The 27,705-nt window shown below is 39.4% G+C and overlaps 1 protein-coding gene across 14 annotated transcripts in view; it reads right to left on the bottom strand.

Annotated features, from left to right (window-relative positions):
- Positions 1-27,705, bottom strand: part of ERC1 (ELKS/RAB6-interacting/CAST family member 1) — a 280,579-nt gene that overhangs the window by 159,415 nt on the left and 93,459 nt on the right. For 7 of the 14 annotated variants that reach the window (XM_038153889.1, XM_038153893.1, XM_038153899.1 and 4 more), the window contains 5 exons: positions 18,683-18,820; positions 16,888-17,028; positions 15,679-15,819; positions 12,295-12,330; positions 4,943-5,136 (listed from right to left, as the gene is read on the bottom strand). In XM_038153889.1, coding sequence (XP_038009817.1) covers positions 4,943-5,136; positions 12,295-12,330; positions 15,679-15,819; positions 16,888-17,028; positions 18,683-18,820 — 650 coding nt within the window. The remainder of the gene's footprint in view (positions 1-4,942; positions 5,137-12,294; positions 12,331-15,678; positions 15,820-16,887; positions 17,029-18,682; positions 18,821-27,705) is intronic. The other 7 variants (XM_038153892.1, XM_038153895.1, XM_038153900.1 and 4 more) reach the window with 1 other exon arrangement.

Below are 27,705 nucleotides of genomic sequence, written 5' to 3'. Positions count from 1 at the left end.
CTGAAGAAACATATACAGATATACTTCCTGTCATTTCTCAAGTACAAATTTCTTGTTTGCACAATATGTGCACACCAGTAGAGCAGCGTATAAACTACTGTATAGACAGTGTATAAACTATTCTGTGTATAAACTACTATGAAGGCTCCGAAGGCCCTGTCCCAGATAAGGAACAAACCTTTTGTTTGTTTTTTTTCTTATTAGAGGATAGTCATCACAATAAAACTCAATAATAAGTCAATATTTGTAGAAACCCAGGGCACCAGGAATATTTCTGTGTCTGCTCTGGGGTGCCCTGACCCCCAGGGGAGCACTGACTTTGACCCTCATTCATGGAGAAAGTTTCCTAGACTTCAAGATAGACTGGAATCCACAAAAGTGTGAAATAGATTATAGAGAGTAGTGCAGGTGCATCACTTGGTGAGAAACTGAGGTTTTGGGAATTTTAATATGTTGTGGATGGAAGCAAGATGGAGGGCACAGGGTGTTGTCCTGAGTTTCTACTTCCTTCTTCTTCTTCTTGGATTTGGGTGCCATTTTGTAATTGGGCAGAACAGTCTGCATTGTGGGCTCTTTGGGATCAGTTATTGGGTTAAAAGGGAAAATAACCTAGGTGTCAGTTCTTCATTGGATAGTTTAGTCTTAAAAGACCTTGTAACAAGAGATTGTTGGCCATTTTGTGCCTTGCTGCCAAACTCACAGTAGTGAGACTGTTCTACTGATAAGAAATAATAAACACCTGAGTCTGAACATGAATTGCTGTCTCGAGTGCCTTCAATCCAGACCCAGAGAAACCGATAAATACTGACCTCTATCAATGACACATTTTAGAATACTTGAAGAACACTGACTTTTAGCTGGTAAAGGCAGGATAGGTAGCAGAGGTTAGAACCAAATGTAAAACACAGCAAGAGAATTAGAATTAAAAAGCAACAGCTTCTGTCAAGTTTAAATCAGGGAGGACAGCAGCAAACTTCCTTTGGACTGCGGTCACAAGCAGCGCTTGCACTCGCCATAAGCAGGTGCTGTTTGACCTAGGCAAAGAAGCAGCATTGCAGCAGCCCCGAACAGCAGCAGCAGCAGCAGAGGCCACATTCCAGCCCAGAGGAGGAAACAGAAGCCTTGAGGGCACTCACTTTCCCAGGAAGTCCCACACAAACCCCCCTAGGTGTTGCGGTGCGGGGACCGACACCTGGCAGGGAGGGTGCAATTTGCGGGAGCCGTGCTTTCTGAGGAAAGGCACAGTCACAAACACCCCCGAGGGAACAGAACAGAACAACACAACTCGGGGCAGCAGGACGGGACAAGGGGGAGGAAAAAGCAAGGGAGGAAACAGAACACAAAATGAAAAGTTACAGAGAGACAGGAGGTTATGGGATGGCAGTACAAAAAGCAAACAGTTAGTTATAAAGGAAGTGAATAACCAGACAGCTACAAAACCTCTACACCACCACAACAGGGGGCACAAATAAAACTTATGGGGCTGTTCACCCACAGAAGAAATGTGGAATTAGGGCCCACCTTCCCATAAGAAAAAGCAAAATCCTCCCCACAGAGTATATAAACCAATGAGCTCGTGCTTTCAACCTTGTGTTGACTCTAGAATATTTTTCAACTTTTGCATAGCATGCACCACACTTCACGCTTTTTTTTTTTTACTGTCTTTCATCTGAAAAGCAATATCTCCAGTCAGTTATTGCAACAGCTACCGAAGAGTGGAAGCATTTCCCTCTTTATGCTATCTTAAGCACAAGTCAGCTTTGCTTGCATTGAAAAGGTTAAAAGAATAGTTCTCTGCTTTTCATTTCATCTTCCTGTCCTTACTGTCTTTTCTCTTTCTCGGCTCCTCTGTGCACACCTCCCTAACAGGTGACACATCTCTTCTGTGGATGAAACTGTGATGCCATTTCTCTCTCCCTGACAGCACATGGTCTAGTTGTCACATAGAACTAGCAAAAGGGAAAACTACAGGGAGGAGAGACTCTTTTGAAAAATCCCATTTTTTTAGTACAATTATTCTCTGTATGTGACTTTGTTCTTCTCATCTTGCTGCACATGGAACACTCACTGCCCCTGAGAGGCACAGCAATATTTGCTGTTTAGCTTGCTGACAATTGCTTCTGCAGGCACTGAGGCTCTTTTTGCACAACACAGCTTGATCAGCTGTACAAGCAGTAGAAGTAAAGATAATTTCTAGCTTATTCTGCATGGACCACAGTTTAGGAAAGACTTTTAAAAGGCAAAATTATCTATTTTTTTTCCTGGAAACCAGGACTCTTCTAGCTGTAAAACATGCAAGCAACATGCCTGGATGAATAGGTTCAGCCATGAAAGACTATTTTATAAACAAGCATTGTAGATAAAAACAGGACTAACCTATACATGAAATAGGCATGACAAAATCTCTGCTTTGTGCAGAAAATCACAAGAAGAAAGCAAGCTTTCAGGGAATAGTTGTTTGGGGGAGCACTTGAAAACAACTAAGGTCAAATAGAAATTCCAACAATTATTCGGAAAAAGAGAAATCACCAGTTAAAACCTCACCATAAAGCATCTGGAAGTTTCTATCTCTTCCTCCAGTGCTGTATTTATATTACAGTTCCACCTAAAAAAACATTTCAGGGGCTGATACTTGGCTAATTTACCACACTAACAGAATCCAGATTTTTCTATTTCCACTTAGAGTGGTTATAGAACATGAATATTCATAGATTTTTCTCCTCCCCTTGACTTATTTGGCTGCTGGCAGTCACATGATAACAAAAGAAGGGTTTTCTTTTACATAGTCAAAATACCTATTCTAATTACTAGAAATAAGAGAAAACATATTCTATCTTATCTCAGTACTGGCAGAAGAGATAAGTTAAAAAGAGAAGAGGACCACACAATTTTTTTAAGACTGACAATCAGGTGGTGAGAAGGAATGGATAAAACTGAATAGTCAAAGTTTTTACCCAATTGCTAGAAAATGATATCTACTCATTTGGGGGGGGTTCTATGTTTTCATAGTAAGACTTTAGTCAGTGACTGAAACATTAAGAACCTACCATGTAACAGGATAAACAATAACTGCTTTGCAGATGTCTAGAAGTGCATCTATTCCAAGAAAAACTAACTAAACTAACTTTCTAACTCTTTGAAGATGGTGCAATTGCTTCTATCAATAAAAGAAAAGGAGATCCATTCTAATTTCTCTTCTTTGTTATTTTTCCTTTGTAGAGTGTAAACTTTTTTGTTCATAGGACACTTGTGACTATTCAATTTTTGATGCAGCAAGTCAAATCATTATTAGTTTCTGAATGCTAATGTAATAAAAAAGTCAGCTTGCATTAAAAGCATATGTAAGAGAATTCTCTTCTTGCCATTTTAATCTCCTGTAGGAATCAAGCTGAGGAATGATGCTTATTTCTGATCTTTTCCTAAACAGTAGTTACTTCTCCAGAAAGAAAAAAAACCAACAATTAAGGCACTATGAATATGTTTCTTACCCCCATCTTACTTCTGATAGAAGCCTGCTGCTTGTACCTGCTCCCTGGTCAACTTGCCTGCCCTAAAGAGGATGACATGGGGAATGTCACCCCTGAGATGGAGACCCCAAGAGGACTGAAAAAAATCACACAAACAAATGACTTGTAGCTTTTTCATGTCTATACTCACTCAACAATATCAACCTATTGCCTGAATGTTCTGCTGATTACATTATGTACCAACGGGCTGAACAATGCATCACTTAGGAAAAAAAGGAAGGCATTTAAAAAGAATATATCCTCACTCATGGGTGTTTGAGCTTATGCCATAGGTATGAAGAATTTTGGTTAAATAAAGCAACCTAAAGAAAACTAACAGGATGTTGCTTACAGTCACAAGGAGAGAAGGAGCCCAGCTGGCAAGCTGAACTGTTCCAGAGCTCTGTACAGTCAAGGAAAAGAGAATAGACTCCTTAGAAACGAGTTTTTCAAATCATTCAGAGAGGCTCATAATTTGACAATCAGCAAGCCATGAAAAACAACCAGTGATTGCAGAACCTGAAATGTCCTCCACTTAGTTGCCCTAATCTTCCTGACACTAAATTGTAGAGCAGTTAAGTAGTGAAAAGACAGAAAGACTATTCTGGCACAAGGCAAATGGGAATAATCACATTTCCATTTTGCTGCTCCAAGTTAGTGATTTTTCACTGGGAATGATAAAGTAAACAAAAAACCCCAAACAGGTATTACTGCCCAGAAATTTGCTCTTGGACCACTTTAAGATGAGAAAATGATGGAACACAGAATCTAATTCAGGATTTTCACAAGATCTATTACTTATATTTGTGATACAAATGTCATGGAATCATAATAAATTTCAATTTTTTCTAGGGACATTACAGTCTTCAGCCTCCTGGCTCCAAGAGAAAGATGGAAAATGCTGAAAAGTGCTGAATCAAGTTTTGCTTGGACAAAAGCAAATCTGCTCATCAGGCTTCACTTGGGCCAAAGTTTTACCTGTATCCCTATCAGTACCGAGTTATGAGGCCACTGGTCAGAAGAATCTGAGTAAATAGTAACACAAGCTCTGAAAAGGCATTTTTTCTCATTTGTTTCTGTGAAAGCCATGCCTGAGGAATTTCTTGTATCAAAACAACAAGCTGTTTTAAAAACACACCAAAATTTCAGCAGCTTTTCCTACCCTCTCCATTCCCTTGTAGCTCTATCTACCCTTCTATTTCTACCTGTATCAGCCCAATTTTTGAGTAGCCAGGTAAGAAATGGTAAGACACCCTTTTCCTAACAATCTAGCACAATAAAGGACCAAAGACAGAAAAACTCTAAACAGACTAAAAGACTCTAAACAGACTTTTCCAAAACAGACACTTTAAGGTTTTGAAGACAAGGAAAATGACTTATCCCTAACATACTGCTAGTTTTTTTTTGCTCCTCTTTTAACTTTACGCCATTCTCACCTTTCCAGCTCTGCTATCTTCTTATCCTTGTCATTCTTCTCATTTTCCATCTCTTTGAGGATCTCCAGGAGCCGATCCACCTCAGCCTGAGCCTTGCCAGACTCCTCGCGATAGCGCGTCACCTCCCGCTCCAGCTGCTGCATGCGCTCGCTCAGCTCAGGACTGGCCCTGGCCTCCAGCGTTGCCTCGTGGGCCTGGCAGAAAAAGGTTCAACAAACACCACTTCATTCACATGGAACTCTGACAACTCCAAAATGTCATCTATGACAATTCCAAGATGCTATCTAGATACCTATTTCAAAATGGCAAGATTAATTATTACACGGGAATATGAAAGGCTTGTGCTATTTTTAAGTATGGGGAAATACTCTGCAGGAAAACAAAAGTTTAAAAGAAATATAGGTTTTTTTTTAATTCAGCCTATAAAAATACACGACTTTTAATCTGAAACAGAATCAAAAAAGAAACAGAAATATGAAAAAAGTGTTAACTTCTTTGAAAGAAAAAAAAAAGTAAGTGTGGGTGTAAAAGTTCCTAAAATACACTTATAAAACAGTGGTAGGACTATAGATTCAGTTATTTAAGGTATTTCTAACCTATTTATTCTAGAAAAATAGATCACAGGTAATAGCCTTCAATGCATCACTATGCAAAGTGTCAGACCTTTGCACAAATGGTGCTGATGTGGTCAAGCTCTTGCCAGTTCTGTGAGACACACAGACAAGGGTTTATGAGTATGGTACTGAACTTATCTTTGCTTAGTTATCTAGGAAATACATTTTTCAAAATCAGGCTATTGGGACAAAAAGTACCTCTGAACTGAGGATGACATGATCCAAATGAAGAGATTGTTTGGGGAGGTTTTTTAATGGCTTGAAGGTTTTCTAATGGCTTGGTTTGTTACAAAAATCACTAATTTATTAGTAAACCTAATTCAACAGTTCCCAAGCATTTAAGAGACAGGAAGAATGCAGGATTAATGCTGGAAGTTAAACCAGCAGACTAAGGACTATGCTTTTTCTCTCACCCTGCTCCACTGCTCTTGGATCTTGAACTGCAATTTAACATCAATTAAAGCTATTTCGGAATTGCTCAAAATTGCTTCAGTGAATAGCAAGTTTGATGGAGCTATTCTGCTGATCAGGATTGCCTGCAAATGCCCAAGCCTTGCTCTTCTCAAAACAAACCTACAACAGAAAATAAGACTACAGACTTTTCTTCCCTCTGTGTGCAGCTGTGGAAAGTTGTTTTACAAGCTGCCAATGTTCTGCTCCAAAGCACACTAAGTCTAGATCTGATAGTATAGGACTCTGTTGCTTTTAAAGGTAATTGGAGAGTACTACAGCAGTAAAAAACTCAGGGCAGAAAGCTGCTGCTTCCAAAGAACCAAACAGCAAAATTATATTTGGCTAAATCTGTTTAGTTATTCAGTAAAACAAGACTGGAGGAAAATATCCATTCATTGACTCCAACATTTTTGCCTTGAAGTGTCTCGTTTTTAATTAGCTTCTTTAAAGCCAAGGCCACATTCTAGTAGAATCCAGGAGACTTGTGGAGCAGAATATTATGGGACTGTGGAAAGTCTTGATGCCTGTCTTTAACGGGACTGACCTTGGGATGGATCTGGTTTTCCCAAACAAAGGAAAGGTTCATGTTCCAGGGCCTTAGCCCGGCAGCTCTTGTCTGAGGGTCAATAATAAGCTGTTGTGGCTTTCTTTTGTTTAAAAACAAGAATTCCAAAAAGCTGATTAGGCTGGACAGTATTTTATCCTGGAACAAAACACCCGACACTCCCCAGGTCTCCCAGGCAGATGTTGGCAAGAGTGCCCAATAACCAAAAATCATGGAAGAGTGGAACCCTTTCCAGAGGGAATGCATTTAGGAACACTAAACAGGCTCCCTGCTTTTGAGTGACTTTCCAGTCAACCCTGACATTCCTGTGTCACTGAACTGTGAGACTGAAAACCCTGCAAGTGGGCTTCTGGCTGAGACCTGGCCACAAGTGCATCCCTGTGAGCCTGGAGGCTTTGCAGAGCCTTTTGGAGTTAGGGCTGTCACCGCTTCCAGATTCCTTACTGCCCCAGAAGCACTTCAAATTACACACCCTTGGAAAGGGCTCTCCACAGCAAGTGGAAGTGTAATTAATGCCCTGCCAAGAGGATGCAGACTCCAGGAGGACATGGCAGCAGTGAGACTGACAAGTGTGTCAGCTCCACGAACAGCTGTGAGCACCAGGGGACACACTTGGCTTTGGAACGAGCATTGGTGGGTGTTTCTGAAACGCTTTTTTGGGATTTCCAGCCTGCGGAAATCTGAAATACTTGATTTCATTTCCTTTTCAACTACACTTTAAATTTCAAAAACCCCCTCCAATCTTTCCTTCCCAAAGACAGGGAATTGGGAATACTGTTTTTGGGGGCACCTATCCATTGACTGAGGGCATCTGTATTCTCCTTAGAGACACTGTGTATAGAGTTAAGTCTGGTTTTCACCAGACAGAGCCCGAGTTCTTCTGTACTGGATTTAGGTATGTTTCCAACATCTCAAATTGTTTAACAAATACTCCTCCAGGCTCTTTAAAGTCATCCAAAATACATGATCAGATAATCAAGAAACTTCTTTTAAAAGAAAACAAAGTTAGGCTGTTAGCCTGGCTTATTAAACTCACTAATTCAAAAGAAGTTATAAGACCTAATGCAATTTGACTGTCAGAACAGTCCTGATTTATTTTACTCTGCTAATAAAAGCATCTCCACAATAACCCAAGAGACACTACTGAGAAGAGGAAATAAATTTTCTTTTCTAGAGAATTAGCCAACAAGTCAGTGTGTCTGGTTCTTATAGAACCAAAGGGCTATTTACAGGACATAAATTATTAGTTAAGACACGTAACACATGTTATTTGTATATAATGCACATAAGTATGGATACTTTCACCTAACACAAAGAGAACGTTATGTGATATGCTGTAAACTGGAGACCACTTCCTGCACTGTGAGTTACTGACTGAGTGACTTTGGTCCATTTTGTGGGTTTTGTACAAAATACACGTTTCATGACCGTATCTAAAATCCTACTGGAATCATTTATTGTATAAGAGAGAAAACCAACGCATTTCGAGCTTTCCCACAAACTCAGATCAAGATCTGGAACAGATGAAACTGGCTACCTTCCCTGTGCAAAATAATTAATCTTGGTTTTTTTCCTTTAACCAAAAAGCTAAACACAAATAATGAATTCCTATATTCACAGTAAAAAAAACCCACATACAACTTGCCCTGCCCATCAAAGGTGTACAGAAATTCCAAAATAAGCAATAATTTCATTCTTGAAGCAGAATCAACATCTAGAGTGACAAATGCACCAATAGTTTCTCCTGTTTCAAGAGACTATAAGAAGTCTATTTCATAAGTTTGACTTCCATCTCTGCCTGAGACAGGATTTATAAATCTGTAATTTAATATAGTTACAAACAAATGTGACAGTGTATAAAAGAAGTATGACAAAAATCATATAAATGTAGAAAGCAGCCTGCTGAGGGTGAAGGGAACACTGCATTTTCTCAACTCTGCAGGCCACAGAGTTTACCTGATTAGAGGCTATTTAAACCCTTCAGGCGTTACTCCTGCCCCTGGCATTAGCTCTCTGTGCTCCTGTGTGGTACCAAACAGGTGAATTAAAGAGCACAGCCAAACTCACACATTTCATCCTGCATTGTTCTGCATAAGAAACCGACACACTTCAGCTGGAAAGCAGCATCCTCTTGAGCTCTGCTTTTATTAGCAAAGCTCATCTCATCAGTATTAATCTTTGCCAGTGTGAATTCAGTTTCAAATTCTAAGTGGTTCGGGGCTGAGAACAGTTTAAGTTTACTACTCTGGATATGTTCTCCCAGTTCTTAAGAGGGACTATAAACGAAGAGGTGGTTTAACAGCTTTCTGCTTTCCTGCTCTCATTTCCCATCTGGAAAGTGGTAAGTGATGGGGTGACTGCTTCAGGTACCTACAGAGCATAAGAAAGAGTGATTGTTCCTCAACGAAATAAATGTACTCCAACTTCTTTTGCTTCCACAGAAAATCAGCTGACAAAGCCAACTTCTACAGCTAAAACAAAGATGACCAATGTTTCATAGAAATAACCAATATTTACAGATGGAGAGGAATGGAAGACAAAACACATTAAAAAGAATTTTCTAAGTTGATATTTCTTGGGCCAAAAACCTCTTTTTTAAGAGGAAAGATAATCTTACACTTAAAGTGTGCCAGAGACAGGGAACATAACAATAGCACAGACCTAATTTAAAGGTTCTAAAATGTAAATAAAAATTCCAAACATTATGACCAAGACTCCAAATCAATATTCCTAAAATATTAACTAAATCAAACAGCAAATAACTCACAGCAAACACTTTCTACTTTTACCTACGAATTGAGACAGTAAATTCAGTTTAACATTTCACATACAAATCTTGCCAAGAACTTTTGGCCATGAAATAAAAGTTCCCAAGAACCTGAAATCCCATTTTAATCCACCCTCCTACCTCCAAGGGAGCCTCATGTGTCCTAAAAATAGTAAATGCACACACAAATACAAAAATGTATTATGATTATTTACTGCAAAAGACAAACACTTTACCCATCTTCTGTACTTTTCCTACCACAAATGCAGAAATTCAACTGATAAAACATTTGTGCAGTCTTCTATTGTGCCTTTATTAGTTTTAACAAAATTGTAAATTTAAAAAAACAACCAGGCTTTTTCCTGCTTTAGTTCCAAGGCTCGACACACCCCCAACTGTAAAAAAGCTTTTTGAAAAGGCAGTAATGGAAGTAAAAGGCTCAGGAAATTCTCTGATATACTATGTACTGTAAACTTGAGGCTGTCACAGAGAGTTATTTGCTGACTTTTAACCATCTCTACATGGTTAGCCTTTGTTAATGGACCTGCAGATTTCTGACACTGAATAAGCAAGTGTTCAGTTGGAATCAATTCATAAACAAATTATTTTCTTTACGAAGAATCATAAAGACAGGAAGACACCTCAAGAGAGACAATTTCCATTACTAAAAACAGTGATCTCTTCAGAGAGATGCAAGTTCCCAGAGATGTCATTAAGCATTAACCATTTGCTCTCTTTGGATTCACCCCAACACAGAGTGGGCAAAGCCAGGAGGGAAATACCCACAGGATATCTCTCTTTGTGAGTGTATTTTAACCCCACCACCTGCCTCCTCTCATCTGGCCCTTACTCACCTGGCCACAGGCTACCTGTTTTACAAAATCAGGACACAAGTAATAAACAGACAATTAGTACCAGTTTTTTTGGATATTCAATCTATGGCTCTATAAGCTGCTTATTCTTAACCACAACATGACATTAAAAGAAATAATTCCCCAATTTTCCTTCTTATGACAGATGGTCACTATGCCTCATAAGAGAAGTTTGGCTACAGAGAGCCAATCCCTACCATGAACATGAACAGGAATTAGCTCTGGGTGATAACCAACCACAGCCAACCAAGTCTGGATGTGGAGTTTTTGGAACAGCCTACATAAGGAGCTGTGGGCACTAAAAAACTCTCCCTGCTCCATGAAACCTCGATGTCCTGTCGTGTCTCTGTCTCCCCACGACACTTTCTGTCATGCTAATCACAACAAATCACTCCTTAACACCACCAGTGGGAAATGAGGATGCATTATTAAACCTGTTGTGCAGGGAAAAAAGCAAAATGGAAATATATCTTGCCTTTATTCACTCAATGCTTTCCTACTACTAAAAAGTATTTTACCATCTTGTTTCTCTGGATGATTATCATCTCTCATGTATATCTGGCTCACTCTTGGAGCATTTGTCATGCAATATTGAAAACAGCAAGACTCTAGCAGACAATAATTTAGTTATGAAATGCTACACAAATTACCTCACAAGGAAAAATGAGAAAAACCACACAGCGTGACACTGGCCATTTCCTAAATTTTGAATATTTAGTTTCTCAAAATGAGTGCTATCTTCACAAGTTCTTCTGGGAGGGGTGCAATAGGTAAGGTTCTTTTCTCTTTTTTTTGGCTGTAAGAATATCAGGGAGAAAACCTCTCCAACTTTCCACTACATTGGATGATGCTGAGATCATCATGCAGGATCATCAGAATGGAACATTAAAAGCCACCACTGAATCACAGGATGGTCTGGGTTGGAAGGGTCCTTAAAGATAATCTCATTCCAACCTCCCTGCTTGTGGGCAGGGACACCTTCCCCTAGACCAGGTTGCTCAAAACCCCATCCAACCTGGCCTTCACAAAGCCTCTTGTACCTCCTCCTGTGTGTTTGCTATATCATACAGGAGGATAAAATACACAGTTTGCTCCAATATCTTCTATGTTCTGACTTCAGAGTAATGAGTCTCAAAAAATTTGCATGCTATTAAAGATTTTGTAGAGAATATGCTCTCCTGACACAAATTCTTCTGCCTATTTGCACCAAGTACAATCTTTTTGTATTATGTCTCATTTTCTCAACTCCTTATCAACACCATTTAGCCAGGTTTAAAGAATTTCTGATATGGGATGCCACAAAAACTGAACAATTGCAAGCCCCAACAATTCTCTGACCCTCAGACAATGACTGTCAGGACAGACAACTCCATTTACCCTGAACATTGCCAAGAGTAACACAGGTATCAGACTCCTCAAAGTTCTGTAACACCATTTTTTATGCACAGAGCCACAAAAGAAATCTATGATGAAAACCACCTTGGATTACGTAATTTACAGTGTCAAGATATTGTTACACAAACACTCCTTGACAGGAGTGCTCTTTGACATCAAACAGGAGGCTGGAAATAGGATCCAAAATTAAACTGACATAGTACCAGTGAGCCGAATGGTTACACGAGATTTTAAGCAATCTTTCAGTTGCTGCAACTTAGTTGTTATTTCTAACGTGCTGCTGTGCCCAGTGTTACAGAACCCTTTCACGCAAGAAGCTCGATTTGCATGGCAATTCCACCTTCTTGCTCTGAAAATGCACGGACAATGGAGATGACAGAAAAGCTACAGGACATTTCAAGCACCAGCAGCAAAGGGAAACAAAACACTGACACGATATTAAGCTGTCCAAACAAAAACGCAGTTAGACCAAGGCAGTCAAACAGTGAAAACAACTCAGAAAGCTTCTTTGGAAAATGGCTGGTCAGACATCCCACTGCTTTTTGTTTGTATCCATACCCACTACACTAAAGGAATTCACCAAGACACTCCGTGTTGGCCCAACTATAAAAGCACAGGTGAATACACATGCAACACAAAAAATTCAATGTGCTGGCAACAGCCTCTCAGATTGCCAGGGAACTTACTAGCTTGGATGGATGACTCAATAAAACTTCAGGGTGCTAAAGGGAGAAAGAAGATAGGAAAAGATGGAGAAAATTTGGGATAGGAATAGTGTGAGAGAGAAAAAGAAAAGATGCAACAAGAAAAGAATTTAAAATAATAACCGCAACATTAATTTACTAAGACGACAGAACCTTAATTAGCGGTTTTAGCATGCATTACTAACCAGCTTCTGGAACGTGAGAAACATGGAGAGTTACCCTCATGCAAGTTCCAAATTTTATCTTGAATATTTCAGTTTAACAGATTTGTCCAGCCCCCACATATTTAAGGAAGTTTTTTGTTTGGGCTTCCAGATGAGTTTCACAGATTGAGAAGGACTTTAATTCCTAGTGCTTTCCTTTGTATCAATTTCAATACAGCCAAATGATTTAGAAAACTAATTCAGTAACTGACACTATCTGTGTGCTGAACACAATTTTCCTTTTTACTTTTATTGTAACAAGAAATCCTGATTCCCTGGCAGCCTTTTTCTTTCTATGTTGAATACATCATTTATTGTCCCTTCTTTGAAAAAAAAAAAATCAGCTGAGAACAAAAACCAGCCTCATCTACCAATATTAACAGTAATATTTTCAGCTGTGGGAGAAAATCCACGTTCACAAAATAAAAAGCAGCAGAGTCTATATTAGACTAGCCAGGCTAACTCTTGGGAAGACAGAATTTGGATCAACACCATTAAGTCTTTTTTTCCCCTGCATTTTGAAAGATACTATCCTCCTGAATTTGAAGAAAGAACACCACAGCAGGAAAAAAAACAAACCCAAAACAACCTCTGAGTAAGTCTGTTGAAGGTAGAGGTATTTTCCTGGCAGGAAATCACTGCTAACTTTTTCTGGTGAAAAGTTCCTAGAACTGCAGCAAGGGGAAGTTTATTAACATATGGTTTTGACTCTTTTTTTCCTCCCTAAAAATAAGGAGTATATCTATAGGGAGAAAAACTATGCACTGGAAATGAAGATAGGCAAAAATTCACTCATCTTTCCTGGAAAAAACTTCTAATATTAGTTGGTCTCTCCCAGATCAGAAAAAGAAAATGAAACAAAGCACACTGGCTGGGAACGACAAGACAGAAAATGCTGGGAAAAGAATATCCTGAAGAACAACAACTAAAGGAAAACTTTTTCACTAGAAAAATAACACATTAAAATAGTAGTTTGGACAAAGATTTTCCTAAAGAAAAGGAAAACCACCACAGAGCATAATAGCACTTCACAGAAAAAAGGGAGAGAACCTCCTGTGTGTTATTTCCCTCTAATGATTCCATCTGAGCCAAAATGAAGACAGGACACCAGGCCATGTAAACTCAACAGGGATTTATGAGATGCTTTCAGCCTTCAAAATCTCCCACTGCATCTCCTGCTGGCAGCAGGATGACAACTGAGCACAGAGGCAGTGAATATAGAATAATTAGAACACCAAACACAAAGATTTGCATAACCATGGTATTAGTATTTGAAAAAAACAACCCCAATATGAAAAACACTGCAGTTTCAGTTGCTAAGGCAAAGATCAATATAAAACATTTATTAGTGAAAAGAAGAATAGCAACAAGAAGTGGATACTTCAAGGGAGACACTGGAGAGTGACATGGAACTAAAATCAATATTAACAACTTTTCAACACCCTCACACTCTGCTCGGTTAATATTTCTGTTTAGTGTAAAGTTAATTCCCTTTTACAGAAGAAAGGGAAGCTTGCATGGGTCACGATTTCTCTGAGGTTTGCAGGTTAGCAAGAGTTTTTTTGCATGGACTACCAAAGTCTTTTTTATTTAATGGCTTAACAGAAGTCCAGATCAGCCTCTTCTGCCAGCTTCTTAACTTCTAGGGCTAATAGATCTGACTGGAAGTTCTCAAACTGCTCACTGGGAACACAAAGCAAGGGAAGCAAGACTGATGTTAGACACATCTCCATTCAAACTGTGAGGAAAGGACCCAAAAGAAAAAGCTTTTAGCCATTAACTCTTAAGGAGCTACATGAGAGCTTCCTTCCAGTATGTGTCTCATGCAAATCTGCACTAAGATAATGTAATAAAACTCCACAGAATGACTTCTAATTCAGTTTTTAAATGAATGCTCTTATGTAGCCATTAATTTTAAGGTTAATTATGACAATTATTTGCAATTGTTAAGAATGCAGAGGTGCAAAAACGAGTTTTTAGAAGCTTTAAAATAGAGCTGGATTATCTGTCATAATTATTTCTTATTCCATCTTGAAAATGTCAAACTGCCTGAATAAATATCTGCAATGAATTTAAAAAGTAAAGCCTTTAAAAATATTTTTTTGCTACAATAAAACTCACTAAAAAATTAAAAACAGCTGGAAAAAAGGTTATTAAAGAAATATGTAAAATTACTATAGGTATAAAACATATTCAAGTGAATGCTAACTACATTTTCTTGAGCAACTGGAAGTTACTCCACATAGGTAATGGTAGGCTACCAATTTATTTTTGGTTGTAGATCTGAAATCATCCTGACCATGATTTAGGTGGCTTCTTTGGATGAGGAGATGCTCTAACAACCTCTGAGTAATCTTAGCTACAACAGATTTGTCAACTCATTACCAGCAACAGAGGGTGAACCTGAAATTCGTGGCAGAGAATTCAATGAAAGGTCCTTCAGGTCTTCTGAAATACCCACTGAAAGCAGCCTGGGAGACCAATTACCTGTGTACAGCTGCCTTTTCTTGCCACTGAGCTCTGTTGATGCTGAGTAACAGAACAGTTGATTTTGTGTGACAGAATGAAACAGGACAAGCATGGGTCTAGATATGCATGCACAGAGTTTCATTTACACTGTTCTCAGGTGCAGTAACACCCACCCTGCACCCACACAACAGGAATTCTAAACAGGTCTGAACTGATGACTCAAAATCACACACTTCAAGGGTGGCATCTTCTTTTCATTTGTTTTTTGCTTTCCTCCGGGTAGGGCCAACCCTGCACCTGAATTTATCACATTAACTCCTATAAGCATTGATAATTGGTACGTGAAATGTTTAGCTGTTATTTTTTTCAGCTGTTAAATTAATTTAATGGAACAACTGCTCCTACAAGCTCTACTGAAGCAGACTAAGGCTCAAACTCTTAGTAGCTGTAAAGAAAAAAGCCAACAGCACTGTTATTTCATGTAAGTGAAATCAAAACTTAGCACAAGTGTCTGAAAGTTACTTTCTGAGAGGCTTAGCTCGTAATATGGTTTGCATGGACACACCTTCACGGTTCTTGCTGAAAAGAAATTCAAAGAATTTGCTCTTAAGACCCCAAGTTTTCTTTGTAGACATGGGCAATGTGTTTAGAACTGTATGCTTACAACACATATATAAACATGCACTAAGATTACCTTCTTCAATTGTGTTTCCATCTTCAAACATTCTTCCTTCTTCTGTTCTAATGCAATTTCCAGTGTCTTGAGTCTTGAATCTTTCTTCAGTCCTGATGAAGCTAATGATGAAGCATGTTCCTTAAGATCCAGTAATGATGTCTAAATTAAAAGATGTGAAATAATTATCGAGTAAGTGCAATAGTTAGTTTCTTTTCTGTCCTCCTATCCCTTCACACTATGTTCAGGATCTAATTTAAAACATTTTTTTCAGATTGTTTGTGACACTGACTTAATACAGCCTGAATTAATTCAGGCTTTCAGGATCAAAATAAAACCTTATCTAAATTAATTTCAAAATAGTTTTTTAAAGATGGACAATTCTGTAAACTGGAACTTGTGCTCCAGTGACAGTCATGTTAAAGAAAAACTGGTTTTCAATAAAACTGTATTTAAAATCCCTCGTGGTCAGAAGATTCAGCCACTGAGAGAGTCGAAAGCATTTTTGTATACAGCTTCCATGGGGTGAAACTGATTCATGCCACCTTACTAAAAAAGACATCTCAACTTCTTTCTTTCTAAACAATTTTTGTGTTTGCTTTTTTTTTCCCCTGTCAAATGCTGATTTCCATATAGACAAAATCCTAGTTCTTTCTGGGTATATACTTTTGTGTTGTTTTACTTTGAGTTTTGAAAAAAGACTGCAAATACACAAGAGAGGAACAGAGAACATTTATATCTCTCTCATATAATTAAGGTAATTTGTCTAGCCAACTGGCTCATTACCAACAATCAACCTAATTAATCAAAAAAATACTTGAGAGTCTAAAGAACTGGCTGTGTTGTTTGCATAAAGGAACAAACATTATCCTCATGCTTTTGGCACCCACAGCTTTGATCAGCCTCTGCTCCTTCCTCCCTACACTGAGACAGGGACAAGCTTGTTCCCAGCCTTCCCCTGTCCATCAGCACAGCTCAGTCAATGCCATCACTGACCAGCAGTCAGTCACTACTAACAAGATTAACTGCTGCAAACAAGGGGATGGCTGCTATCCCTGAAAAGGTGGTTCTGAAACACTGATGCTTTGCAAATTCTCAAATGATGTACTCTACCAGATCAGCTTTGTTGAAAGACAATTACTATAAAGGAACAGTTTTCTTCAACTCAAATGTAACACAAACAGAGACAACAAATAATTCCATCACAATAGATCTGTGTTGCTGGTCAACCTCTTTCTCTGTGAGATCTCCTTGTAAAATGCTGACTCTCTCTTTCAGGTCCTTAATGTCTTTCTTGTAGTTGTCGATCTCTTCCTGTTTTTCTCGTTCATCTCTGTCACGCTGCTCCTTTAAACGCTCAATGGTCTTTTCCTGACAAAAGAAAGCACTCTGTGAAGGAAATCCCTCTCAGTCAATTCAGCTTCTGAGGCTTCCTATCACAACACTTCTGATACACTTGAAACGAGGAGAAGGAGTGTATTGCCATTTTCTTTTCTTTACAGTTGCAAAGAACTCAAGAAAGAGAAAACTTGAGAAATCTATGGAATCATTGCTGTGAAATACCAGCACAGTGAATACTGGATTCAATACTGTGAATGTCTGGATATCTGAATGTTCACAGTGCTGCTCCAATGCAATCCCATTCATCTGGTTCTGATCATCAAAATTAATCTAAACTAGGATGTATCACATATTGCTTCCTGACTTATTTAAATCTTATTTTTCTAAAATGTACAGTTAAATCAGCGGTTCTTCAGAGAAGAAGGGGTGCAGTGCCAATGTGACACTGGGATTTATATACTGTAAGAAAAGGCAACAAAATAACTTTTCGGCATATCAGATATCAGTGGAGCTTTGGATATCTTGGAAGCTAAAAGGATGCAAGCAAATTCCCCAAAGTAAAGTTCAGCCACAGCTCACAGAATCTGATCGACTGAAGGAGCTCATCTGGGAATCATGAAAAAACATATATAATTCGCCCAAGAAGCTGTGCCACCAAAAGAGAACGGGACAGTGTGTCTCTGAGGCGCTTATCTCCCGAAAATCGAGCATTAAGAAGTCCGTTGGGCAGGATGGTCCCCGCGCTCCCAGGCCGGGAATGCCGCCGCGCCCGCGCGTCCTGCAGCGCCCTCTAGCGGGGAACGGCCCCGCCGCGGCCGCTCCGCCCGGCACGCGCACCCGGCACGGGATCGGGAATGGGATTGGGATGGGCATCGGGATGCAGAACGGGGTCGGGAACGGGATCGGGAATGGGCAGGGGCGAGGGATCGGGAACGGGCACGGGATGAGGAACAGGATCGGGCACGGGATCGGGAACCGGATAGGGACTGGGAATGGGAACGGGACTGGGCACGGGATGGGAACGGGATCAGGATTAGGAATGCGTGGGGAATGGGATTGGGAATGGCACAGGAACTGGACTGAGCACGGGATCAGGCATGGGATGGGGAACGGGAACTGAATCGGGATCAGGCATGGGAACAAGCACGGGATGAGGAAGGGGATCGGGATTGGGCACGGGATGGGGAACAGGATCAGGATTGGGAATGCGTAGGGAACGGGATTGGGAACGGGCACAGGAACTGGATCGGGCAAGGGATCAAGCATGGGATGGGGAATGGGCACGGGAACTGAATCGGGATCAGGCATGGGAACAAGCACGTTATGAGGAAGAGGATCGGGATTGGGCACAGGAATGGGATCGGGCACGGAAACGGGATCAGGAATGGGAACTGGATTGGGATCGAGCATGGGAATGGGCACAGGATGAGGAAGGGGATCAGGCACGGCTATGGGATCAGGCACAGGATCGGGATCAGGAACAGGCACAGGAACTGGATTGGGCACAGGATTGGGCACAAGCATGGGAACAGGAATGGGTACGGGAAAGGGCATGGGTACGGGAAAGGGCACAGGAGGCAGGGGATGAGGATTAGGAACTGGATCTGGATCAGGAACCGCGCCTTCGCACAGGGCAGCAGCTGCAGGATCTCCCCAGGGAACTTGCAGCGCTTCCCACACTCACTTTTTCTGCCAGCGCTTCTTCCAGCGTGGTCAAGGCAGTGTCGGTGTTGGTGGTGTCAGCCTGCAAGGATTTCACTCGGTCCTTCAAGCTGCTCATCTGCTTCTCCTTGTCTCTCAACTGCTCTTGAAGGTTTTCGATCTTGAACAAAAAAAGTAAATTTTAAGACAACAGCAAGGGAAACCATCCAAAATCATCTTAGGGTATATTAAATGATTAAAATTATTCTTAAAGCAAATGAAGCTCAGTTCTTATAATCCTACCTTAAAACATCAAGTGGTGTAATCAAATCCACCAAATAATAACAAGGGATCAGTAACCTTTGCAACAATCAGGAATAAATTCAGAGCAAGCAAGTCTGAACAGTATTCACAAGAACAGCAGAAAGAAAAGCTATGATCCCAAATTTCTGAGGATGTTGGGCACTGTGTCACAGAAAGATGATCAACACATTAACAAAGAAACACACTGAAGAAGGAAAGAAATTGACAAAAACCTTACTGCATATGTAAACTAAAAAAACCACTTGATAATTAAAAACCGGTGAAGAAGTATAATTTTAAGTATTCTCTTTGGTATCATCATATTTTTTGCTACACTGGCAAGTTGCTTGTTCATCTGACATGGTGGCTTGCTGTGTGATGGAGTATCACAGAGTGCCACTCCCTGAGTGGAAAATGTATCAGCCTTGTTTTCTGTGGGTAATAGAATTTCATCTATTCAGGAGTTCTGAATATATCTTTTGATGCACTCAGAAGACCTGATGCCAACCCCCGTTCATGCCTATATACACGTGAAAAGAAACAGCCACATTAACATGATGATAACGTGTCAAAAACAAATTTATCAACAAAGGAGTAAAGTGTATACATTTCTCAGCTTTCTTTTTATGTTGTTCTGACAAGTTCTTCTTTCATCAGCAAATGCAACCATTATTTCAACCATTATAATATAACCATTACTGGTTATAAACCAATGAATGACACATGGCATGTAAGGTACCCAACTCCAAAACACTCCAAGACACTCTTTCAAAGACATTTGTAAGAAATATTGCAACCAGACAACCCCAAAGGCTACCTAGTCCCATACTCATAATGATTAACTAAAGTATTAACTAGCCTTTGGTTCCACCTGTTGAATACAGCAGTTAGCAGCTGCTTGGTTACTACAAACACAGCAACTATATCAGGTTTTACTCTTCAACCCTGGAAAAACAGTTTCTGTGATTACAGAGCAAACGGCTCTGTGACACATGCACCACTACCTTTGCTATCTGTATTGAAATTATATCTGGGACACAGTAGAACATGGGGATTGGTTTATCTTCATCATTTGTTTCTATTAGGAAAAAAATTATTAGACCTCAAAGTTATGCTCAAAACTGAATTTGGGCACAACACTACAAAACGAAAATAAAGGACAGCAAAAAACTATAACCAGAGACATCATGACAGTCAGAAATAACTGTAAGAATTGAAAATTCAGTTTTTTTACACTCGTACCAGTTGTTTAGTGCCTTGTTAGCCCACACTTGTAGCCCATGGAGCTTCAGAAAGAACCCCACTAGCTCTGACAGAAAGGTTCTGGTGCCCCCACGCAGGGCTGCCCAGGAGGCAGCATGCCCCAGAGTGGCTGCTTTTCACTTCAGCAGCTCCCAGTGCCATCAGCTGTCTAGACAGGCTGGCTGTTTGGACAGCTAACCATGAAAATATACTACAAAGAAGGAAGGCCGAGTTATTCTTAGACTCCTGTTTACTTCTGGAGGAGAAACACTCACCAAAGGCTCTGGCTGGCTCAAGAGGGGATAGTGCAGAGAGACTTTCTGCTGGGAGCAAACCACACACCAGAGGCAGCTGAAGAATTCAGCTTCAGCACATATTGAGGTGCTTACCAAGGTAGCACAAGCATGTATTTGCACGAGCCCAGTGTGCATTTTCATGTTTCAATGACCCTGTTTGCTGTGGCCAGAGTAAGATGGCAGCACTACGTATGACTGCTGCACCTCCCCACTGCAGCTGCACCCTCTGGTATTAAACACCCAAACCAAAAATGTGACATGCATCAAGTGTGAACCTGTCTATTCCTGCAGTCTGCATGCAAATTTTTCAGTCTGGAGCAATGAATGGTGGGGTTTGTTATCACTGAGAGAACAGCAAGTATGCTAAAATATCCCCAGTCATCTCTAGGCACTACCTAAAAAAGCCCATTGTAGCTCCAGCTGTGCCTTTTGCAGGGTCAGATAACTGAAGGACCTGGCCCTTACACTACAGAAAACTGCAACTGGCATTATGGGTCAAAACTGAAAGATTTTTGTAATAGTAGATGCAAAATTTCCCTATGAAATCACACTCAACAATAAATTGCCTTTATTCCATTTTCCTCCTAAACCTGCAATACTGTAACAAATAAGTATAGGCTCTCCACAATGATATAACCTGAAGAAGAAAGCAAATAGTCTCCACTCTGTCCATATAGTTAATTACTGAAGAAATCTGCTCTTATGTCCTTGCAACTGATGAAAATGAAACAGGCAACCAGAATCGGGTCTTTTTTCTACCCAAGGAAAGATGAAATAAACCTTAATAGGATCTATGGAATCTCCAAGCCCTGTGGAACTCAAAGAGGCAAAAGGATTGATAAACCTCCTCAGAAATGTTCCAAAAACCTGAGGAACATATATATATATATACACATACATATATATATATATACACACCTTATATATAGTAATATATATGTATGTATTACTGTACCATATTTCTAAAAAACCCAAAACATAAAAATGAAAAGTATATACTATTTTAAATTATTAACAATCATTTTTTCTTGCCATATTCACTTATTTTCCAGGGTAAAGCCAGCAATCTATGGCTAAGTTAGCAACATTATCCTTAGTGCAAAGGTACACAAGGCTACACTGGCATCATCTGCTCTGCACACTGATTTTCCCATCAATAATGATTTACAGGAATATTTTTTACAACATTACCAGTTGTCAGGCACTATCATGTTTCAACTTGGGTGATTTATTCTTAGTTGTGTGGAACTAATTATTTTGCCTTTCAGCCCTGAAGCACAGAGTAGAGGCAAGAGAAGCTTCCTCTGGCATTCTGCTCCAAAGGCAAGGAAGCATTCCACTTCTTGCAAACACAGACTCAGTGAAAAGCCCATGCAAATGCAAATTAAAAACAGCCCAGGGATTCAAAGGAAACACATCTAGTTAAATATCCATCAAGGCCACTAGATTCCCAGATTCCTCTGGTTAGAGGTTACTAGATACTGTGTATCATGCTTCAGCCAAGAAATTCTTCCTTAGAGACAGTGTTCCCCCTCTCGCCATGCCCTGGGGCATGAGGAAATTGAACACTTTAAAAACAATTTCTATTCTATCAGTGACTTCTGAATAAATGAAGTGGGTTTGTGAACTTGTCATTAAACCTCTTCCCCAATCAACTTCACACTTGATAGTATTCCTGCAGCGTAGCACAGGAGCATCTCAGAGTTCTGTTTAACCTCCCACTTTTTGATCCTAACTTTCCCTTGGGGAGAGCAGCAATGTAAATAGGATCTCAATAATCAGAGGGGTTTCAGAAGGTTTCTGCTCCATTCCTGTGGCACAGCCATCCAAACAAACAACAACTTCACATAAGCTGTTACTTTTCCAAACAGTTCTTCCTTGGTTTTGTAAAGGCACTGTTGGTCTCCTCAGCTCCAGGGTAAATGACCACAAGGAGATGATAGATTATCACTAACCACAGGCAGAAATGTTTCTTTCACATCAGGAATACTAAAATGGGGATAAAAGATGCATTTTTGGAAGGGAGAGTGGGTAAGTAAGCAGGCATGTTAGGTTAGAACAGCTACAGCTCTGTCTAGATCAAGTCATGCTACCCCCTTTAATGTAAAACTACTAATATAATAATAAAAATTTGAGAGCCTACAGTCATACTAGAATTGCTGGAGTCCCATAGTATTTGAGAAGCTGAAAAAGATGGGCTCACATCAAAATCAAAATGACAACATAACAGTTAAAACAGACATGACTGCAAAAAAAAATTTTAAAAAATACTGCTGTGGGGAAAAAGGAAAGAGATTGGTGAGAGATCACCTTCAGTACTCAGAGACTGTTCAAGAAAGCTGTACTAGTGGATTTAAAATTATTACTGTATTTCTGAAAGTCATATTTTGGAGAACATAACGGAAGTATATAAGCAGATATTACTGGGGAGTTTTCTAAGATTAAGCTCCAGTTTTGCCCATGTCACACTGAAAACCTCACCATTGTAATTGTCTTCCTCTTGTAAATCCTGCAAAAGCACCACTACAACAGTCCTGCATGAATTGCAAAAATGTGTATTTAATTTAGCATTAACAGATTCTGTGAGTGTGAGAAGCAAGGTCTGTCACATGAGTGAATATCACCCATAGCACTCTACTGAATCACTTCACTGAAAGTAATGTTCCTGCTATTAATTTTAAAGGTTAAATTCCCAAGACTAGCAACAATGTGAAGCTTTAGGCAAAACACGTCTTCTTGCAAGGGTGAGATTTTTAAGTTGTTTTGAAGCTCAGGACAGATCAAACAATTTCCCTTTTTTTTTCAAAAGATTTTGGCAAATGCAAATCAGAGTTTCTTCCAAAGTTCAGCTGCACTCAGTATGTTGGTTTGTTTTTTTTTTTACTTTTAGATCTAACCAATTTATATGAATATGAACACATTGTTATCAACTTATATTCAGAGATTCTTGTTCTTGAAGCATCATACTAAAAGCCATTCCAGGGAACACTGGGTTAATTTTTATTTTGCTTCCCAATAAACTTTTCTTTTTACTGCTCTTCTACTTCAATGCTTACCTGGAACATTACTGCCTTTGCAGCATCACACTGGAATATTGTGCACTTTGGAAATGTCCTGATGTTGCTGACTTGAAAATGGTGGGATTTTGTAACACCTCAAAATGATACAGGGAGTCTTGGGCTAACAAAGGAACACACAGTTACCTTAAGAAAAAGAACCAGGCTGGAAAGGGTGGGGACAGCATAGAGGAGGACAGGACGAAAAGTGAATTTTTAGTGGCTGAACTCCAGCATTCTGGTGCATCTTACACAATCAGATGTATGAACTTCTACATGGGGTCCAGTTAAAATTCAAAACAGCTCCCAATTAAAAAAACCCCAAAGTTGCTTTCTTTTCCCATTCTTACTCTTGTGATCTCCAATCTGCAAAAAGTCCTTTGAAATTAGCATAAAGCTCTACAGAGTTTAGCTTTACAAATAAAGTACTTCATTGCTATGCAGCTTAGAAAGGACAAATAATTTAGTTTTGTGATTTCTACTTAAAAGTAAAATCTTAATTGGCAAATAAATAAATGATTCACAAACAGACACCTTGCTACTGCTTCAAAAGGAAGTAACTTACAGGCAGAGAAAAAAAAATCTAGGAATCCACTAGGAAGGACACTTCACGAGATTAATGCTTTATTCTTGACCTAAGCTTGCAATGAGGTTGACTTGAGAAAAGAATGGTGTGCAGGAAGAAGTGCTGGTTCAAGAAATATTAACTTGTACAGACAGGTAATTTCTTTGTACCTCTAGTAAAAGAGCCACAAAGAATTGACAATGATCCAACAGACTATTCTCTTTCCATTGCCTTTTCACACAAGGGTGCTCTGTAAGTATATTTATACCAGCCAGAAAAACTGTTAATCTATGTTTATGTAAATAATCTCCATTTCTATTTGTTTTCCTTTGCCCTCCCTTCTTTTGCATACCCAGCCAACGTCTGGTAGCACCAGTTTGCTGACAGATCACTGCAAAGCAGAACTAAGAACAACAGTCAGCATAAAGTGAATTATAATTCTAGTATCTTCTAAATAGTAAATGTTTTTTCTCTACTGTCACATTCCTTATAACAAGCAGTATTTAAAGCAGATCTTTCAAATCACATTCTCAGAATGTTAATACCATGTTTGCAAACCTTCTCTTCTGCTAATAAATAACTTGAATTTCCCTCAAACCTAACACAACTCTGTCACTAAAGATTGCTTTTTCTGCAAACTGATGCTGAGAGGAGTTTTTCTTACAAGCTTCTGAAGATACTCCAGCACAATTCAAACCAGGGAAAAAAAAATTAGGACCCCAAGAGTTAAAACTGATTTTTGAGCTGGTAAATGTATTAAAATTCACATTGTCAGGGGATATGCTGTATATGTTGCTCTTAAGCACTGCCTCAGTTCCAAAGCACTGCGTAGAAAGTATTATGCATTAGCAATGACTCACATCCTCAGACAGCTGTAAACCAGTTAAATTTAGTGGTGGAATTGCATCATTCTGAGGAGGTTCAATAATATCAATAGCCTGACCCAGTTAAAAGCAGAGTGTTTGAATCCAAATCCTGCCATGGACTCTGGTCAGGACAAGGCAGGGGTTTGAGCTGGGAGGGAATGCAGTTCTTTCCAGCCCACTGACAGATACTGCCTGCATCTCAGAGCACACAGGTATCAGCATAAATGGACAATACTTTATGTAAAATGCAATCCAATAACACAAGTATAAAAAAGAGACTTGATTTGGCAATATGCGAGCCAGTTGGTTGGTTATGTTTGGTTAATTACATAATCCATTAAAAATTCTCTATCATTTGTTTATCTTGGAGCTCCTCTAAGTGACCCCTTTTGTTGGTATTCATCAGGTAAGAGACTGCAGCCATTATCCACCTCAGCTGTTCAGCAAGACAATTTGTTGGTTCCAACTTGAGTCAGATACTTTCATTCCCCCAAGTAATTCAGAACAAAACACTGCTATCCTAAGTACCAAAACAAAAAAGTTTAAACTCTGCTGCTCCTCTTCAATGAAATTTAGATATCACTCATTTATTTCATATTTATTAAAATGTCATTATATTGAGAACCACAATTGAAATAATCTGGTAATTAATTTCCCAATCTAATTACAAATAACATCCATTTTGTCAAAATCCTGGCCTAATCACACAGAATAACATCATGCTAATTCTCCTTTCAGCTGTGCCCTGACATTATGAAGCAATCTCTAAGGCTGTGTTTTCCAAAGTTTTACTCCTACGACCTACCAAACACAAAAGGATTAAAAACCCAACTATTCTGGGGACATTTACTCACTCCTGTTCCAAGTCTCTGAATAGGCTTTGAGAAAAATGTGCACAGATTTGACTTAGGAAAGCTGATTACAGAGAAAACATAAATACAACAAATTGGAATAATTTCATATTGATGGATCCCAAATGTTCAAAAGAGAAAAAGTACTTCATTGTGAAAGGCTGATAAAACAAGGGGAAAAATTGAACCTAGTAATTGTTAAGTTAGATCTGATATTGTGTTTTGTAAGAAGTAGAATAAAATGAACAAGTTGTGACATTACTTTTCGAACATCTCAAGGTTCACATGGTTTATACTTAAAGTAACATTTTAGAAGTGTAAAGTGAAAAAGGTTCTACACTAACAATTAAACTTCTTTACTTGGATAAACCATGTGCCATATTTCATTGAGATTACTGTGAAACAAACAGTCCTCACCCTGTGGCAACTTGGTCTCTGTTACTCAGCAATATTGATGATGGTTTTCCTGACTTGCTTGAGATTTTGGTTTCAGTTCTACACAGAGTAAGGACACTGCAACACTGATACCTCCTGGTTAGAGACACACAGTACAGTGCTACGTATCACACTCACAGCAGAAACAAAAGTTGAGAAAAGACACGAAGAGAGGAAAGGCTGAACTCCTCAGAGCACTGAGAGAGCCAAGAATGGAAATCAGGGAGCAGAAAAGACCAACCATTGAGGCAGAGCACTGGATAGGTTAGGAACATGGGATTTAATGCTGATTATAAAGGAAATCCTGACAGCAAACTAAACTCCATTTACATTATCATTTAGGCTCGCTCAAGCAGAAGGCTGTACAACTTGAACAAAGAGTTTAAATTAAATTATGATTCAGCCACTGAATTACTTTGCACAAATCACTGATTTATTATGATCAAAGATACACTGTAGGGTAAAACTGTCCTCGACCCTGAGGGAAGACCTCTGGAAAGGAGGGATGCTTCTAATCCCAGTGTACAACATTGCCAGTCAGCTGTGATTGTCCTGCTTCATTCTCCTGGAAAGGATATGGACTGATGAATAGCAAGGGATTAGGAAGTCACACTGTAAATACTGAATATGAGTGTGTGTGTGTGTGTGTGTATTTTTCAGTATTTAGCTATCACTGCTCTTACAGAATTACTTCAGAACACAATGATAGGTGACTAAATATCAAACTCTCACATTAGTTAGTGCTCCATACTCATAAACCCCTAAAAAATTTAAAAACCTAATGTACTAAATTACTACCATCATTTGCTGGCACCTCTTCATCATGCAGAGGAGCATCCTAAGCAGCAAATGCATGCTGCCCTGAGACAAAGGGACCTTAGTTTCTCTGCTGACACTACTGCATGCTGACGAGTTTTCTTACCCTTTGGGTGAAATCACAGATTTGAAAGCTGTTAATATACTTGTGCCTTATGACAGTCCCAAAAATATATATAAATTTGTGCAGAAACCCAGTTTTGAAGACTGTTTAGCATAGCAGGTTCAAAATTCACTCCTGAATCCAGGAAAACTATTGACTTAAACTGAAAAATTACTCCTTCCCTGTTCTAGTGCAGATCCCTAAGCTGACTAACACAATCACTAATGTCTGTTCCAGACACAGCTCAGACAAAACTCCCAGGGGCAGAAAACGCCTAGTGACCAAAGCGCTGGAAATTGTGAAGCCTCACAACCAAGCCATGTGAGGAAGACTGATGTAAGCAACCTCAAAAATGGCACATGCCCTTGCTTTTCCTGCCTCTTCAATCATGGGGAAGTTTGTGTTTGCCTTGCATGACAGTGAATGCACCAACAAAGCTTATTAGCTTTATCTTGCCAGAAGAACTACACTTTCAACTCATAATGAAGGCAAGGGGCCCCGGAGTTGGCTGTCTTCCCAGATCCCTTCAAGAA

Source organism: Motacilla alba, chromosome 1A, assembly GCF_015832195.1.
Source record: "Motacilla alba alba isolate MOTALB_02 chromosome 1A, Motacilla_alba_V1.0_pri, whole genome shotgun sequence".
In the NCBI taxonomy this organism is placed as follows: domain Eukaryota; kingdom Metazoa; phylum Chordata; class Aves; order Passeriformes; family Motacillidae; genus Motacilla; species Motacilla alba.
The sequence above is the reverse complement of the archived record's forward strand: the minus strand, read 5'-3'. Positions and strand labels throughout refer to the sequence as shown.